We start from the raw sequence: 19,820 nt of genomic DNA, 5'->3' as shown, positions 1-19,820 counted from the left end.
ATATGGAGCTGACACCAGGGTGCAATTAGTTTATAACTTGGCATGAAAACAGCTGGGGAAACCAACAGCTACAGCACGCAACTCCCCCTAAAACCACTGTTTGTGTATGGATGCCACATGTCAATTAGTGAGCTTGAGATGGCGGTGTATGTAGGTACAGTTACTCCCTGTGGACTGACCCACATAGAAACTAAGGAAACTACCACATAGATCGGACTGCCAAGACTGCTTGTTGATTATCACCGAAACCGGGCTGAACACACTCACTCATCCCAGACGGCAGCTAGAAGCTAACAGGTTAGGTGAATTTAAACAATGTCTGAGTTGAAAACGCATCTTGTTGTCATCTTGTTGTTGTAAGGGCCCTGTTTCACAGACATTTTAATTGTATTTTGTGTCTGTTAAGAGGCACATAGGCACTCTTTATGTAACCGTGGATTTCCACAGGATGCAGAACGTCTGCGGACGGCTCCGCTGCGGAACGGCTGCGTGCTCCGCCGTCCGTCAATACCCACCAGGTCTGGATTTGTTGCGCAACCGCGAGATCTCGCGAATTCACGTATGTTCGCGCGATATAACAGGATGTAGTTTCTATAAACAGAACCACAAAACCAACAACCGTTTGTTTCCATCCAGAGGAGTAGAGGGGAAACAACTCTGTGCTGTGTTTTCAAGGTGTAGTGCAGGGAAATATGATCCGCCGTGAGCAGGGTGTATTTTATTTTGAAAAGTAACCGGATGTTTTATTTTGTTTCTGTGCTCGACTTCCTGTCCCGCACAATCTGAATTGTGCTGAATTGCTGCGGAGCTCTCTGATGTCCGTCAAAAATAGAAGCTCTGCGTATCTGCTCCGGAGGGCTGCAGACTGACGGAACTGGGACGGAGTAGGGACGCAGACGTTCTGCAGTCAGTGGAAATACACACATTGACTTTAATGGAAACCTAATGACTCCGTCGACGTTCCGGAGACGTTCCGCATCCAGTGGAAATTGCCAGTTATGCCCCCAAAACTGCCGTTTTAGCTCACTGGGAGCTCTGGGCATTAGCTGCAGCAACTCCAGTTTGCTAGGACCGATTCGGCTCTTTTTTTTTTTTTTTGCTATCGACAGTACTAACATAGTTCTAGCGATCAAGATTAACGTAAAAATTGGCCGGAGTTCTCCTTTAACGCACATTGAACATGAAAGTGGTCCTCAATCTCGTCATCTAACTTAGAAAAGAAAGCAAATACGTGCATAAAAAAGTCACATTTTGTGCTGATGAAGGGAAGTCATGTAACTAAAAGCTTTTTTTTATGTTTTAAATTTTCACAGGCTTTTTTTTTTAAGATTCAGACCCTTTTTTCCTCAAGAGCACCAGCTTTTGTTTCTTCAGTGCAACTTTGGACTTGCTACTTGTATCTCCTTGTCCCTTTTTTAGTGTTTCTGTTCTTAATTTTTCATAGAGTAGTCTGAGGTTTAGTCTTACATTTCAAAGAAGTTGAAGATTACGAGCAGCTCTAGAGATTAAGACATTTCGGTGATGCTTAACGGATAATTGAAACCGCGATAAGATGGACTACACAGAAAACAAAATGTAAAGTAATAATCTGTAAACTTAAGATGGTTGTCTGTCTTAGTTTTTGAAACCGTGATATTTAAGATACAAGCTTTTAACAGTGACTTTAGCATTTTTAAAGGTTTGCATTTTATTTTTTTACCTAAATCCTAATCGTTACCAGAAATGATTCAGATGTCTGTTAAAATGATAAAAGCATGAAAGCATGTGGACTTACTGTATATCGTGGTCTGTCCGTAGCCCTACCCCCCCGTGTAATGAGATAGAGATGCTGCCTTCCTACAGCTTTCTGTGTATCCTGAATGGCAGGAAGCAGTGGGCTGAGACTGACGCCTTGCTCTCCTTTTATAAATCAGGCTTTATCAGAATCAGTGGATGAGTTATGAGTTGACATAGTGTCGTTTTTGTACATTAGGGCCTGCCCCAAAACAATTCAAAGAACAGTTTGTTGGTCTGGACCTTCGTTGGCACAAAGCACCTCATTCAGCCTGAGTCTGGGTGTAGGAAGTCACGTTTTGTCCCCCAATTCTCTCCATCCAATTCTATTCAATTAAGCTTTATTGGCAGAACATTCTGATTTTAATTTTGATTGACTATGTGGTCATCTATTGTAGAAATATTTCTATAATCTAGATGTGTTATTCTCAGTATAAAAGTTTGTAATATAGTTCAGGAATGTGAAGTGTATGTTAGAAACAGTTTTTTAGTACCAGACGGAGAGGTGGAGCGGAGGGCTTGTTTCCAAAGGCAAACAAGCGCTGATGAACTAGTTGTCAATTATTAAAGCAGTTGGCAACTATTTTAATAATCAGTTAATCATTTTGAGTCATTTTGTATGAAGAAAACTGCTCTGATTTTAGCTTCTTAAATGTGAATAAGATGAAAATAGATTAAATTAATGCCACACTGGGGAAATTCCCTTATTACAGCGGCTCAAAAGGAAAATTCACACATCAGAATAACACAAATACACATTAAATAGACATAGGAAAAATATACAAAACGTATTGTAAGAAATAGAAAAAATAGGCACCCTTATTTTAAACAGACAGGTTAAAAAAAAATATATATATATATATATTAGGGCTGTCAAACGATTACATTTTCTTAATCGCGATTAATCGTTGAATTTCTATAGTTAATCGCGATTAATCGCATGTTTTATCACATGATTAAAATTCTATTATTTTGCATTTCAGAACTGTTTTTAAGTACATATTAACAATGGAAAGCAATTCTTACCAGTGTATCTTGATTGGGAGTCAAATGAATGCAAAGAAAATGACTTTATGAACTTGATGTTAAGATTTGTATTTGTTTATTATATATTTAATCTAGTCACACATTTGAATCTAGAGTCAATATTAGGGTTGGGTATTGTTTGGTTTGGATACCGGTGCTAAAGCGGTACTTTTAAAACGGTATCGGTGCCTTAACGGTGCCTGAAAAAAAGGGTACTGAACAGTTGGCGACATTAAAGAATGGCTTGTTTATTGCTAAGGCCATATCGTCAAAATTCAGTGTATATGTATATAATGTATATTCCATGCATGTCACCTGCCGTGGAGACGCTGGCCTCACTAACCTCTCCTCCTCTGAGTCGGATCTCCCTCGCGCTGGACTCAGTTTCACTGAGCGTACTAACACTTAGAAATTAAATGGTATCACATCAGTGAGTTCAAACTGCTTATTGTGCGTAATTTGGACTGACACTGAGATGCATGTTGTTCTTTAACTGGTGTGGCGCTGCCACTATTCTCTTGATTTCCTCTTCGACAAAAGACATTTTTTTGAGTGAAAGAGACGTTACATTTAGCATATATCACCACAGGTAACAAGCTAACCATCACAAAGTGTTGTGCTAATGCTGGGAACAGGCACATTGTATCTTTATAGTTGTATCCATATGATGTGACAGACTTAGGTTAATATTTCACCAGGTCCGAGGGCTAGAGGGATGTGGTCACTGAGGGACACCGATCGACATTTTCTGACATTGTATAGACCAAACAACTAATTGAGAAAATGATCGACAGATTAACCTATGAAAATAATCACTTGTTGCAGCCCGAGAGTATGCTCAATAATACTCTTCCCAGAACAATAAAAAGAAAGAAGCTCATGCAGCTGCTCAAACAGCCAACAGAGGTCTCTCTTGCTTTACATTCATGTTGAAATCCAACACAGGCTCATTTTCCTGAGGAGAGAACTGTCCCAAGTTCAGCAAAGTGTAGACTTCTGTAAGCCTGCAGGTTCGGATTATGCACTTTATTAGCATTTATTAGCAACAGAGACATTTTATAATCCTTCATACAGTAACTCTTCAATAATGTGTCTTGTGCATATGTGATGTGGGATCAATTCTGGGTATGATTTTGAATGAATTTGGTTAACTGGGCCTCCTTCACCAACCGTTCTTACAAAGAAATGTGTTCTTAAACCCCACTTACGCACTTTTTACAAAGATTCTGACATTCACTAATGTTTTCTTATGTTGGATGTGTTCTTAGCTAAGAACAAAATATATGAACACTCAAGAGCACTCTTACGCACATTTGAGTGATGACAATTTGCTCCAAATAATTGGTTACTGCATTTTATTTAATTCTACAGTCGTTTACAGTGATAGTATTGTACTGTAATGTATTTCTGATCATTTGTTGGCAAAAAAAAATAATAGTATGCAAAGAAACACTAACACTGCAATTTACATCAGCAATTAAACTGATTAAATCCTGCATTATTTGGTGATTGATCGCCCTATTTATAGGGCCAAAATGCAGTAGTGGTGGTTTATTAGTGTACTTCGTAAGTAGCCCTTCATTTTTCACGTATCTTCGTTACATTTTGCAGCAATTATCTATACTTTCTACTCCACTACATTTCTACAACGTTCCGTTACATTTTCTGATCAGTTTTTCCCCCTGACAAAACGTCTTTTGACCGTCACACGTTTGTCTCACCAGTGAAGTTTGGTTACCATAGATATGGGGCACCGCCGATCCTTCATCGGCTTCCAAGCCGGCTCCGGTGCTCCAGAGCTCGGGTGCAGCGCTGCTGACCCTCGGTAATACAGCCTCCGGTAAAAGTGAAAATTAAAATGTTTGTTTTTTATTATTCCCGTTTTTAAATCTAAGTTGCCATCTATTTCTCTCCACAGCTTCGTTTACTCCTCCGCCAGGCTGGGTAAGACGCGTTCATATCTTATTTATTTGGCTGGACCTCTTCACATCTCCCCATTTTCGCTGCTTCACACACTTTTATTTGCTTACTTGCATGGTTAAAGAAAATGAAACCGTCTTAAAATACATCCAGGAATAAAACCAACCGCATTCCGATTCTAACAACATATTTCCGTTTTATGCTGGGTAGGATAGAAACTTTTTTTAAAAAGCCAGGCCTTGTCTGTGGTAGTGGACATCTTCTACTTTTACTAAAGTAAATATGTCTCTGGTTTACTGAGATTCAGTACTTTTTCCACCACTGCAATGTATCATCTGTGACTCCAACAATTATCTCTTGAACGCATTCTCCCGCTTCCCAGGAGGTCAGGTGCACAGGAAGTGTCATGTCCTTATATGGGAATTTGCGGGGTGTTTTCTTATGCTAATTAGGAACAACTGGCACACGCTTTCAATTACGAAGACATGGGATTCATCAATCCTAAGAACACACCTGCGAACAATTCTGCTGTTTAAGAACACGTCATGAATCCGACGTAGACTTTTCTTAGGGACTTTCTTATGATCATATTTAAGAGAAAACTTAGGAAGATATTCAATTTTATTTATAGTATCAAATCATAACGAGTTATCTCGAGACACTTTACAGATAGAGTAGGTCTAGACCACACTCTATAATTTACAAAGCCCCAACAATTCCAATAGTTCCCCCAAGAGCAAGCATTAGCAGTGGCTATTGCGACAGTGGCGAGGAAAAACTCCCTTTTAGGAAGAAACCTCGGCAGACCCAGACTCTTGGTGGGCGGTGTCTGACGGTTGGGGTTATGACGGTACGGGATGTAGCGTGGCACAGCAGAGCATGGGTGGACGCGGTGGACGCAGCAGGACGTAGCCGGGCATTGCAGGGAATCGCAGAGCGTAGCAGGGTGTAGCAGGTCCATAGCCACAGCTGCACCCAAGACCCAGGTCTTGGTGTCGCCCTAATCCGAGGTGATGTTCTGGGCGAAGAAGAAACATAAGGACTCCGGGGAGTAAACTCCCCAGAGCTAGGTTAGTAACAAGCACTTCTGAGACAGGATGTGCATAAAAGGAAACAAAAGAAAAGAGCGTGTCATAAGAAGGAACGTCCTCGGCAGTCTAGAATTATAACAGCATAACTAGGAGAGGCGCTATATTATTGATTATACGATAGGTAAATCTGATGACTGTAAAGAGAAGCAGAGAAAAGCAGGGGTGCTGTGTCTGCAGCTATACACCCTGCCCCGCCGGTCTAGGCGTTCACTGCAACTCCTCACTCCCTAACTATAAGCTTTATCAAAGAGAAGAGTTTTCAGTTTAGTCTTAAATGTAGCGACGGTGTCTGCCCCCCGAACCCAGACTGGGAGCTGGTTCCACAGGAGAGGAGCCTGATAGCTGAAGGCTCTACCTCCCATTCTACTTTTAGAGACTCTAGGAACCACAAGTAACTCTGCATTCTGGGAGCGTAGTGCTCTAGTGGGACAATAAGGTACTAAGAGGTCCTCAAGATATGAAGGAGCTTGACCATTTAGAGCTTTATAGGTCAGAAGAAGGATTTTAAATTCAATCCTGGATTTTACAGGAAGCCAATGGAGAGAAGCTAATACAGGAGAAATATGATCTCTTTTCTTAGTTCTTGTCAGAACACGCGCTGCAGCATTCTGGATCAGCTGGAGAGTCCTAAGGGTTTATTTGAGCATCCTGATAGTAAGGAATTACAGTAGTCCAGCCTGGAAGTAACGAATGCATGGACTAGTTTTTCAGCATCGTTTTGAGATAGGATGTTCCTAATTTTAGCAATGTTACGAAGGTGAAAAAAGGCTGTTCTAGAGGTTTGTTTTAGATGGGCGTTAAAGGATAGATCCTGATCAAAAATAACTCCTAGATTTCTGACAGTAGTACTGGAGGCCAGGGCAATGCCATCCAGAGTAATTATATCCTCGGCTAATGAGGTTCGTAGGTGTTTCGGGCCCAGCACAATAACTTCGGTTTTGTTTGAGTTTAACATCAGGAAATTGTAGGCCATCCATGATTTTATATCTTTAATGCAAGCTTGAAGTTTAGCTAGCTGGCTGGTTTCGTCAGGCTTGATTGACAGATATAATTGGGTGTCATCCGCATAACAGTGAAAGTTAATTGAGTGTTGAATAATATTGCCTAGAGGAAGCATATATAAGGAGAATAGAATTGGTCCAAGCACTGAGCCTTAAGGAACGCCATGGTTAATTTTAGCGTAATTGGAGGGTTTATTGTTAACATTAACAAATTGCGATCGATCAGAGAAGTAGGACTTAAACCAGTTTAGTGCGATTCCTTTAATGCCAACTAAATGTTCCAGTCTCTGTAAGAGGATGGTATGGTCAATAGTATCGAATGCAGCACTAAGATCTAATAAGACAAGTACGGAGACAAGTCCTTTGTCTGAAGCAGTTAGAAGGTCGTTAGTAATTTTCACCAGTGCCGTCTCTGTGCTATGATGCATTCTAAATCCTGACTGAAAGTCCTCAAATAAGCTATTGCTATGTAGATAATCACATAACTGATTAGCGACTACTTTCTCAAGGATCTTGGAGAGAAAGGGAAGGTTAGATATAGGTCTATAGTTGGCTAAGACCTCAGGATCGAGGGTGGGTTTTTTCAGTAGAGGTTTTATCACAGCTACTTTAAATGACTGCGGTACATAACCTGTCAATAAAGACATATTTATCATATCTAGCAATGAAGTGTTAACCACGGGTAACGCTTCTTTAAGTAGCCTCGTTGGGATGGGGTCCAAGAGACAGGTAGATGGCTTTGCTGAAGAGACCTTTAGCATTAATTGTTGAGGGTTTATAGGATAAAAGCAATCTAAGTATATGTCAGGTCTAGTCGTTCTTTCTAGCTGTCTGTCAGTTAAAGGTGACCCATTAGAGGTTGGGGGCAAGAGGTGATGAATAGTATCTCTAATTGTTATAATTTTATCGTTAAAGAAACTCATGAAGTCATCACTACTCAGAGCTATAGGAATAGATGGCTCAATAGAGCTGTGGCTATCTGTCAGCCTGGCTACAGTGCTGAAAAGAAACCTTGGGTTGTTCTTATTTTCTTCTATTAGTGATGAATAGTTATATATATATATATATATATATATATTGGTGAATGAGGCCCAATGTTCCTATTGTATAGTCCATTCGTCAGTCTTGGAACTCCACCCCTCATCTCTGTCTAGCTCTCCTCTCTCTCCTTCCCATTGATGCCCATCATGTCCCTATCTACCCTGGAGTTATGGAGAAAACCCAGCTCCAACCAAATCAAGAATTTGACAATTCTATTGCTAAAGTGCCTGAGTTTGCACTGGCCCCAAATGGCCAAATATGACTCCCCATTGAATTTGAAAGCTGATTCACATACTACAGCTCCTTCCGGTCCCACTAATGCCCAGTATGTCCTGCCCACAGAGCTGGTAGCTGGTCGGACCCTCTGTTCTGGCTGACTGGAGGTCAGCGGCTTCAGGCAGGGAGGCCTCCAAAGACCAACTGCTTTTGCAGCGCCTGGTCTCTGCCGAAGCCGCTGGCCTCCAGCAGCATAGAGCAGAAGCTAGACTCAACATGGGTTCTACTTATAAACTCCTCCTAGGGATGTTTTGTGACCTCACTCATGACGTCATCCTGAACTCACAGCTGATTGGTCAGTAGTTTATCAGTTATTTTGATGTGCCACAGAATGCTGTGATGTCATAGTATAGTGTCATGGCAGAATCCAGCTACTGCAGATTCTGTGTGGCCCTGATCATAAGATATTGCAACCTGCATTTTCTTTCCCTATAATCCTGCCAATTTTTAACTCCTGGTCTGAAAAGGGCAAACATTTCACCCTTAAATGACAGTACTTTCGATTGAAAAAAACCCCAACCTGAATCCGTTGCTAACTCCGCCCATACAGCTGACGAATTCATGTGACACTTCCTCGGTTCCTCTCTCCTCCCGTGATTTCCTCGCTGGGAGGGACTACCCTTCAAAACCATTTCCATCTGTCAACAAGATGCCCTCTGACTTTCCCTCTTTTTCCCCCATCACCTGACTGCCCCGCCCACCTTCTCATCTGTTTCCGCTATAATCATTTTCCACTCAATCCTTGCCAAGTTGCTTGTTTGTCAAGTTGCCATGTTCCTCATGCCTTTGCTCTCTAGCATATGCACTCTGTCTGTTTCCTGGAACCCTGTCGCCTGGTACCTGCCTGACCTGCTTGCTTCTTTGCCTAACCCATTGTGATAAGTTTGGCTGTTCGGCCCGCCTTCTGGTGTTGACCCCTGCCTGCCTTGTTACCTTGTAAGTTTTTAGCCCTGCCTGCGTGACTGTCTGTGTTCAGCTCCTTTCCATGTCACATGTACTCGCCAGCCGCAACAAATGTAACTCCTTTAAGTAAAAGTATTGCATTCAAAATCTTACTCTCAGTAAAATGTACTGAAAAAGTGAAAGTACTCTTTCTACAGAAAAATGGCTGCCATATTATCATGTACGTTCTGATGCATCAATGTGTAAGCAGCTGTATTACTGTCGTAGCTGCTGGAGCTGGAGCTTTCACAGTTCAGTTATTGTGGTGCCCCGACTATTATTTAAATTCAAAGTTAATTATTAATATTGATAAAATGTCTTTGATAATTGCTAAGAATTGAATCTGTACCTTCCAAATTCCTAACATGACCAAATTCTTCTTTTTCGTTTATAGACTGCGTTGCAATATTACAATAACAACATCACAATTCAATAAGTACAACTGTATAACAAGTTAAAAAGTAACAAGGGAGTAGGAAATGTAATATAGACTCTGGTCTTAACATTTTTCTCCTACAGACTTCTTTATGCAACACTAACAACTACGACAAGTCTGACTCATGAGGCGTCTGGGAAATAATACAACAGGTAGGTAGAGAGAGAGAGAGCAAGAGAGAGCAAGAGAGAGCGAGAGAGGGAGGAAGTGGTGAGGATGCTCTACAGTCCCTGCAGCAGCACTGTGCTTCTCATCTCGCCACAGTCAGCCAGTCAGTCAGCCACAGAGTTGCGATCACACATCGGCGTGTGATTCCACTGACCTGCATGCACCATTGTCACCACTCCACAATGGCCTGTTAAGGTAAGAAACAGAGAGTTAATTTCTGCTTTCTGTGCTTGTCTCTCATTGCTATCAACAGTTTTTTCTTCCTCTCAACATTATCATGAAGTGAGGATAGAGCCACTTGTTTAACTTTTATGTCTGTTTCACACACTTTCACACCGTTTGTACCCGTTTAAGTCCTGTTGTGGATGATGATAATCATGATTGTATGGTGTCACGCAGCCAGTAAAGGCTGTCTGTGTGTCGTTCAGGAGGAAGATGAACTGATGATAGTATCACAAGAGGAAATCAGCTGCACTTCCCTTCACTCAGACAGAAAGTAAAATGTCGGCTGGAAGGGGTTGTTTACATGTATGCAAAAGAGCTGCAGTGTGCATGTCGTGTCACAGAGGCAGGTTTAAATATTCACCGGAGTCTCACAAGTTCCGTATGCACTTTACTGCCTGTACACCGAGCTCAAACTAATGCAATCTAACACAACAGAACTGTAATGAATGCTCCTCCATGAAGGTTCTAATGCTCACTTTATGTTGAAACTGTTTTCGAAAAGTTTTGATTAAACTTCGTGGCTTTTTTTGGATTTGTTCAGGCTGACAGAGTTGAACATGGACACTGATGGATGCAAACTGAATTTCTATTAACTATGAATAATGTTCAAAAATGAAGAGTGGGTAGGACCAGAAAAGTTCCTTCCTACTCCTTTTGAACATGAACAATATTATTTAAGTAGCTTATTTGTTGCTTATATGTTGCTGAGGATTTTTTTGCTTATAGGTTTAACCAGGCAGTATGTGGTGCTGTTGAATTGTGTTAGCATACTAAAGAATGCATCAGCATATAACACAAAGTACAGCCACCATGAAAACCTCACTCAGCACGCAACATGCTCAGGGGGACAATGCTAACATGCTGAACGTTAATGTTTACCATGTTCACCGTCTTAGTTTAGCGTGTTAGCATACCAAAGAATCCATCAGCACATAACACAAAGTACAGCCACCATGAAAACATTTTTAGCCATGCCCGTTATGACTCTGGGGATAGCAAAGTCGGTCTGTCGGTTGGTCCACCACTTTGGTCCCGACTGAAATATCTCAACAACTATTTAATAGATTGCCATGGCATTTTGTACAAACATTTGTAGTCCCCAGAGGATGAAACCTAATGACTTTAGCGAGGTTTAACCAGGCAGTATGTGGTGCTGTTGAATTGTGTTGCATTACACTGAGAGGCATCTCTTAATATTTAGTCTATCCTCACTGATTGACTGATCACTATGATATAAAGTGTATGTTAAAATTAAAGACTGGTCTCCATTGAGGTTGGATTATACTATATTAAGTTCCATAGACTGTAAAATTATTAGCATGATTTTACCAACACTGTTATTTGTATTGGTATGGAAATTCCATTGAACTTACGTTTCATTTCTAAAGATCAGTCAGTACTTTAATAAGAGAAATGACACATGTTGGCCACCATGGAAACCCTTTTAGCCACGCCAGTGGGATGTCTCTGGGCATAGCAAAGTCGGACTGAAATATCTCAACAATTATTTGTTGGATTGCCACGGTATTTTGTACAAACATTTGTAGTCCCCAGAGGATGAATCCTAATGACTTTGGCGATCCACTGACTTTTCTTGTAGCGCCACCATGAGGTTGACATTTTTGGCTTTTTCACTTATTCTCTTATGGATGTATAATAAAACCTGGATACAGCATTCGAGGCTGAGCCCGGTTCATTCCTATGAGAGTGGCGCATGAAGCTAAATAATAGTTCAACTTCCCCGTATAAAGTGACCCTGATGATCGGCGCTGCTTTCGCACTATGAGGCCCATAGAGCAGGCGGCGCTAGAGACCTCCGCCGGCCGAGCCGGCTACTTCCAGTTTAGCCCTCCGCTAACTTGAATAAGAATGAAATTATTTAATCATGCAGCTCTTCTAGACTTTCCGAATGTTATTGGACCAAATGGATCAAATTCTGATATTAAAACGAGTCATTTCAGGCTTGTGACAACAAAATGTATCAACGGATTTACTTTCACAATGTAAGTCTACGGGATAAAGTCTTTTTGGGCCCCATGGCATCACATGATGGACACGGAAGTTGTAATTTCACTGTTTGGCCGCTATGTCAAATGGGCTTCAAAGCCCGGCACACTTCCTGGGGGGCCTGCTTATCCTGTGAAATATCTCAAAACCTGCTAGATGGATTGGCATTTGAGAATGAGGTTGACATTTTTGGTTTTGAGTAAAATATCTTGGGATCTACTACATATATTTATCTTCCCCTCAGGAAGAATTGTAATTTCTTTGACTTTTCATCAAGTCAAAACCTCACTTAGTCCAACACTTTGGTTCATGACAGAATACCTGTAAACCTAATGGCACTCCCATCAGCTGAACTGTGTACTGTGTGTGCTAATGCTTGCGTGCTAAACTAAGATTGTGAACATAGTAAACATTATATCTGCTAAACATGAGCATGTTAGCATTGTCATTATAGAAAATAGAAACATTTACATAAAGATTTAATCTGGGTAATGCATATAGCGACATCTATATATAGCGTAATTTGGACAATTTCTTCTTGTTTTGCATTCACAGTCAAATTGTTGTCTTGTATTTTATTTATTATTATATACAGCAATCTTATTAGTGTTTTTTAATCAGCAATTAGCAGACTAAGCATTTATGTTTGTCATTGTTCTGAATGGAAAGCCGTACATCTAATCTTTCTAACTATGCAGAAGGAAAACTAATGCACCTAAGACTGCTTGATCTTACATATTTTTAGCCACGTTGTGCTGTTATGTCACTCTGTGATTTCAATACAGAGGAAACCTGAAATGAACTGTCAAAGACTCTATACGTATATATAATGAACCCCATTTACTACTCTAACCACTCATCACAAAATCTGTTAATAAAAAGGAATAATCTTTTAAGAGGTTTCTTGATCTCCGCAGCCTCCAAAACAAACGCCAAACAAACTGCCGGAGAACTGAGAATCCTTGAGAAACGCATGACCCTTATGAAACATTTTCCTTCTCCCCGAGTGAGACTACAATACCACATCCTGAGGCAGTATTTTTTTTTTTCGATTCTTGATTTTTACATATATTTCTTTTAAAGCACAGGTTGCTATGCCATTTTTAGACTAGACTTTTATGCAATATAATATCTGACCTTTGTTCACAATGTACCACACTACATTGTCAAATTTAAAACATTTATTAACAACATAATGTAACAATAACTTATATCTTCAGTCAATTGGAAAATTAAGCAAAATAACCTGCCATCTAGTTTCTCTTTTGTAACTGCAGTCTTCTTCACAGACGATGACATTCAAGTTCACAACAAAACAAACAAAAACAATAAAGCAGCCATGTCCATGGTCTTCTCTGAACAATTAACAAACTATTTCCGAACAGTTGAACATATAGCACACAGATAACTACTTGTTATACCCTGAGAATGATGACTGTATTTTTTCATGTTCTTCCTAAAGACGGATATGTTGTTTAGAGCTGCTCTTTGAGTTGTCAAAAACATAAAAAAAAATGTTGTGGCGCCTGTGGAGATGCCCTGCCATGTCAGTCGTGCTGCCAGTGGAAGAATATGGTACACGCGCATAGCAGAGCTTGCAAACTGTGGCTTTTTTGTCAACATTGCAAACGTTGTCAACATAACTAAATCCAAAATACTTCCACACCGGTGACTTCAGTGAAAGAGGAGGGGGTTCAAGTTCTGTCGATGGGTCTCCTGCATCTGCAGTTGCCATGCTATCTCTTGACTGGCTGTAGCTACGTTACAGGAGGTTGACTCGCAGCACTTCAACACGTTTGTGTTTTTTTCCGCTTGACAACCCGACCGGACGTGACACGGGGGGCATGGCAGCATCGAAGTTCGAGATTGTGACTTAATTTTGGTCAATTTCGAATTAAAATCGAAATTGCGACCCTGACAACCCCAAGCCCCTTTCTCCTCCTCTGGTTACTAAACTAAAAAAAAGTGACCGAAAAGGGGCAGCTGTGGCTCAGGTGGTAGAGCAGTCTTCTACCAGTGTGTTTGAGTGACTTTCCACACTCATTTTCACTTTTGACACCAGCAATGATTGCATAATAGTGCGTGTCACTGTCTTCTTGAGCATATTTGAGATATTCCCTTCCTTGGAAATTATGACATGAATGTTAATGACATCCACTTACCTTTTTATGATCCTTTGACGGTTTGGTTCCTCTTCCTATACTTTCTGCGGTGGCGGTTGACATCACACAATGTGCCATGGGTGTGGGAGCGTGTGTGAATGTTAGTTGGAAGTCACTTTGGATAAAAAGGTCAGCTGAATGAAATGTAATAATAATGTTAAAAAAATATGAATATTACCTAAATTGTCCCTATATGCTGACTGATTAAAAAACACATTTGTGATACGTCAAAAACAAACGTAATCCATTATTGAGAATGCAGTTCAGTTGTTTAGGAATGTAAATTTTAATTTAAATTAATTTTAATTTTTTCTATTTTCCAAAATTGTTTAATTATTTCAGACCGAAATTAAAACATTTCAGTTTCAAATACCAACCCACTACTCCTCTATGGATGCAGTTTCTAAATATGCCTGATTTACAAAAGTCATTTGGCAGTTATATTGACCAATTCAGCAGCATTTGGGACACAGAGCCTTTGTATTACCAAAGTGCTGATTTAAAAAATAAAATGTTGCTAATTATACAAGCCATTGTTGCAGCAGTGTTTGTTTTGTAATCCATAAATCCATAATTGGCAGTGAACCTAAACCGTAGTCATTCCTAAATCACTCACAGTCCAATGTGACAATATGTACCCTTGAGAGTGCATACTTTCATATATATTTTAATGCAATTTTTTGCCTGATGAAGGTCTAAGTACTGAAACGTTGCCAGCTTTTAAATTTATCTTTGCAAGTTAGACAGTGTGCGGGAGTTTCTTTTTTTTTGTGTAATCATTTATATATAAACCTTTTTTATGGAGCTTCCAAAAGGTGAGAATACAAAAAAATAAATCCCATGAGTTGTTAACATTGACTAACATTTAATGGATCCTGCTGCAAATGTATGACACGAGTAAATGTTTTCCATGTAATCAACACGCGGATTTCCTAGTACTGTAGCAGTCAATGTGTTTGTTGTTTCCGTCTCCGTAATCACTCCTGCCTTTTTAGGGAGTTGTTGTTGTCACATACATAAGCAAGAAAGAACTGAGCTGAGCCCCCTTTGCGTACGGTTATAAAACAGGGGAATTTGGCATGTAATGGTTTCCCAATCCTTCTTAATGAGGATCAAAGGTTCTTGTGAGAGATTCGGGAGTTATAAACTCAAAAACAACACTGGTGGTCCCTGAGAACGCAGCAGTGCCCCGGACAGAGAGGTCTGCACATTTCAAGGCTCTGTAAGTCCTAGTAAGACAGAACTAGACACACAAACTGTGGAAGAGATGGCTGTGAGTCCTGGAATGCTATTCAGTCGTAGCCATGCAGATTTTTTCGCCAGCTGACGTGCTTTGCATTGACATCCATGCAAATGCCACCACACTGTGTCATTCCTCTTCTCTCTACCTCACCCACAGGAGCACTGCACCTGGAAAATGCCGTTTCAGTAAAGCCCATTCAAGGTAAATCACTGCGACCGGTTCGTTCATCATTGAGGGGAAATTAGGAACTCAGTCAGCCTGACAGTTGGAGGAAGGATGGCCGAGCTTCCCTCTGATCAAGTTCCCTCTGTCCAAAAGACGTCAACCGCCAGCGCAGAAAGTATAGGAAGAGGAACCAAACCCTCAAAGGATCATAAAAAGGTAAGTGGATGTCATTAATATTCACATCATAATTTCCAAAGAAGGGAATATCTCAAATATGCTCAAGAAGACAGTGACACGCACTATTATGCAATCATTGCTGGTGTCAAAACTGAAAATGAGTGTTGGAAGTCACTCAAACACACTACAATGTACAATATACCTCTTAAAACACAGAGTATGCATAGGAGACTTCCTAATTATTGTGAATAAAACAGTATATATATATCAGTATATTTGATACTTGAAGATAAGAAAAACGCATTGGCAAATTGTTTCAGAAATGTTGGGGGGGGGGGGGCTTTAATTTAAATTTAAAAAATAAGGATGTAAAATTGCAGTTGAAGTAAAACAAAGAGCAACACCATACCTGCAGCTTAATGTTGTTTTTGTTAGTCGGCTGTGTTATGTAACAGCTGTTTGGCGATGGAGGGAAGTGGTGGGGTGAACAAGGCGTTTGGGTTGATCAGCTTCCGCTTTTTAGTCAGAGAGAGATTTCACCTTACATTTGTTCAGTTTGTTGGAGTAAAATTCCTAAATGAGCTCTGTGAAAAATGTCATGCTTTATTTTACTTGAGAGATTTATTTGGTCTAAATGTCTCCATAGCCTACTGAAAAACTTTTCTATCGTGGTTATCAGTAGATGGTTTTAGACTTTTCTACCATCAAACCATTTTGTTTAAAAGGGTTGATATTAATGAATGAACTGATTAATTATCGCAAATGTTTTTAGTTTGGTTCTTCTGGGGAACTTTTTTTCGGCTTCATGCACCACTGAGCAACCCTCATAGGAATGTATCCAGGTTTTATTATACATCCATGAGGGTAAGTAAAAAAAACAAATCTGGGGACTACAAATGTTTGTACAAAATGCCATGGCAATCCATCAAATAATTGTTGAGATATTTCAGTCAGGACCAAAGTAGTGGACCAACCAACAGACCGACTTTGCTGTCCCGAGACATCCCACTGGCGTGGCTAAAAAGGTTTCCATGGTGGCCAACGTGTGTCATGTCATTTCTGTTATTAAGTACTGACTGATCTTTAGAAATGAAAAGTAAGTTCAATGGAATTTCCATACCAATACAAATAACAGTGTTGGTAAAATCATGCAAATAATTTTACAGTCTATGGAACTTAATATAGTATAATCCAACCTCGATGGAGACCAGTCTTTAATTTTAACATACACTTTATATCATAGTGATCAGTCAATCAGTGAGGATAGACTAAATATTAAGAGATGCCTCTCAGTGTAATGCAACACAATTCAACAGCACCACATACTGCCTGGTTAAACCTCGCTAAAGTCATTAGGTTTCATCCTCTGGGGACTACAAATGTTTGTACAAAATGCCATGGCACTCTATTAAATAGTTGTTGAGATATTTCAGTCGAGACCAAAGTGGTGGACCAACCGACAGACCGACTTTGCTATCCCCAGAGTCATAACGGGCATGGCTAAAAATGTTTTCATGGTGGCTGTACTTTGTGTTATGTGCTGATGCATTCTTTAGTATGCTAACACGCTAAACTAAGACGGTGAACATGTTAAACATTAACGTTCAGCATGTTAGCATTGTCCCCCTGAGCATGTTGTGTGCTGAGTGAGGTTAGCATTTACTACCTCAAAATGTCAGGTGATCACGGAACTTCCCAGAGGAACTTGAATGGGGCTTCATAATATGAGGAAAATATGTGATAAAGTTGTGAATATCGCGATAACATTATTACTTGCGATAAAGAAACAGATGTTAAAGTGTACTCAGTTCTGCTTTCATTATTCTGCTAAAATACAACATATTGCTTGTTGGATTAAAAACACCTGGAAGGAAATCATTTCCAACATTATTTTATTGAACAAATTGAACTTGAATTGAACATAAAAGGCACCACTAAAGAAAAAGAATGAGTTACATTTTAAAGTGACCATATTATGCTCATTTCAGGTTCATAATTGTAATTTGAGATTGTATCAGAATAGGTTTACATGGTTTAATTTTCAAAAAACACCATATTTTTGTTGTACTGCACATTGCTGCAGCTCCTCTTTTCACCCTGTGTTCAGGTCTCTGTTTTAGCTACAGAGTGAGACCTCTCAACTTCTGTAACATCTTTGTTGTCAGTCACACATGCGCAGTAGCTAGCTAAGGATTACATGAGCTAGCTAGCTGTTTCTCCAACTTCGGCCTGTACAAGGCAGGATTAGTTGGGAGATTTCTTCTAAACGAGGGCGCACTTCCAACTTTGCGTGGAATACCTGCAGAACAGGGACATGTAAGTAGTTCTATACAATTTATTTTGTAGATTAGGGTGAATTTGTGTGTTGTAGCAGTGTTTTGCCATTGCTAACAGTTAGCCCCCAAGGCCCCTCGTTTCGGCTAGTGACGTAGAAAGCCGTGCAGATTTTGAACAGCTCACCCGGAGACTGAAGGCAGGACACATTCAGAAACCGTATCTCACTCAAAACAGCATGGATGGGGTTTTTTCAAGTTTGTATGCATGTGGAAGCACCAGAGACACAAAATAACACCCCAAATCCCAGAAAAAAAGTGATTTTTTTTTTCATAATATGGGCACTTTAATGCAAATAATTCACCTTACATTTTTTTTTTTTTCAACTAACACAAAAAAATCTTGAGTGTCTTTGCCATATGTCGCTGCCTTTCTAGACTTGTGTGTCTGTAAAATATTTGGGGCGAGAGAGAGGGGGAAGACATGCGGTAAAGAGCTGCAGGTCGGATTGGAAACCTGGGCCGCTGCGGTAAGGACTGAGTCCCCGGTACATGGGGTGCATGCTCTACGAGGTGAGCTATCAGGGCACCCCGATTTCTTTTTTTAAACAAATGTGTTCTCTTCTTCCCTGTTGTGGTTTGTTAGCCGACGGCGGCCGCCCTGAAAGGAGCCATCCAGCTGGGCATCGGTTACGCTGTGGGAAACCTCAGCTCGAAACCAGACAGAGATGTTCTCATGCAGGACTTCTCTGTGGTGGAGAGCGTTTTCCTGCCCAGGTACTCTCTCATTTCCACCCATTTTTATTGTCGACACGACATATAGCTAACGCACATAATCAAAGTCAAGTTCCGATTAATAAACATTAGGGGTGTCACGATTTTCCAAATCCTCAATTTGATTACATTTTTGATTCTAAGGTCACGGTTCGGTTCGATTAAATTCTCGATTTTTACATTTTTTTTTTTTTTTTTTTTTTAAAGCACAGGTTGCTATGCCATTTTTAGACTAGACTTTTATGCAATATAATATCTGACCTTTGTTCGCAATGTACCACATTACTTTGTCAAATTTAAAACATTTATTAACAACATAATGTAACAATAACTTATATCTTCAGTCAATTGGAAATTTAAGCAAAATAACCTGCCATCTAGTTTCTCTTTTGTAACTGCAGTCTTCTTCACAGAAGATGACATTCAAGTTCACAACAAAAAACAATAAAGCAGCCATGTCCATAGTCTTCTCTGAACAATTAAGTGTCTTAACAAACTATTTCCGAACAGTTGAACATATACCACACAGATAACTACTTTTTATCCCCTGAGAATGATGACTGTATATGGTACACGCACATAGCAGAGCTTGCAAACTGTGACTTTTTTTGTCGACAACGCGAACGTTGTCAACATAACTCACTGGAAATCCAAAATACTTCCACACCGGCGACTTCAGTGAAAGAGGAGGGGGTTCAAGTTCTGTCGATGGGTCTCCTGCATCTGCAGTTGCCATGCTATATCTCTTGACTGGCTGTAGCTAAGTTACAGGAGGTTGACTCGCAGCACTTAAACGCGTGTGTGTTTTTTTTTCCGCTTGGCAAGCCGACCGGATGTGACATGGGGGCGTGGCAGCATCGACGATTCCATTTTTTTATTTGAAGTTCGAGATTGTGACTTAATTTCGGTCGATTTCGAATTAAAATCGAAATCGTGACACCCTTAATAAACATAAAGGATCAGTTCAGCCAAATTACAAACCGGTGTAGGCCTACTATTTTTTCCATCTCTCTCTGTTGGTATCTAGACATGCAGATAGTTTGGTTTTTATCTAGTGAGGTTTTTTGAAACGTGTGTCTCTGTGTCCACCCCATTGAAGAGTAGGGGAACGTTACTGTGT

The 19,820-nt window shown here is 40.2% G+C and overlaps 1 protein-coding gene across 4 annotated transcripts in view; it reads left to right on the top strand.

Annotated features, from left to right (window-relative positions):
• The first annotated feature begins 9,776 nt into the window (after window positions 1–9,776).
• The window catches only part of pip5k1ba (phosphatidylinositol-4-phosphate 5-kinase, type I, beta a), a 26,661-nt gene continuing 16,617 nt past the window's right edge, over window positions 9,777–19,820 (top strand). For 2 of the 4 annotated variants that reach the window (XM_035991803.1, XM_031277441.2), the window contains exons 1-4: window positions 15,191–15,290; window positions 15,468–15,485; window positions 15,518–15,692; window positions 18,573–18,703. In XM_035991803.1, coding sequence (XP_035847696.1) covers window positions 15,588–15,692; window positions 18,573–18,703 — 236 coding nt within the window. In that variant the 5' untranslated portion in view covers window positions 15,191–15,290; window positions 15,468–15,485; window positions 15,518–15,587. Of the gene's footprint in view, window positions 9,870–15,190; window positions 15,352–15,467; window positions 15,486–15,517; window positions 15,693–18,572; window positions 18,704–19,820 lie in introns of those variants that run through there. The other 2 variants (XM_035991802.1, XM_031277442.2) reach the window with 2 other exon arrangements.

This window comes from Sander lucioperca, chromosome 14 (genome assembly GCF_008315115.2).
Source record: "Sander lucioperca isolate FBNREF2018 chromosome 14, SLUC_FBN_1.2, whole genome shotgun sequence".
Lineage (NCBI taxonomy): Eukaryota > Metazoa > Chordata > Actinopteri > Perciformes > Percidae > Sander > Sander lucioperca.
This window is presented reverse-complemented; position numbering and strand designations above follow the sequence as displayed.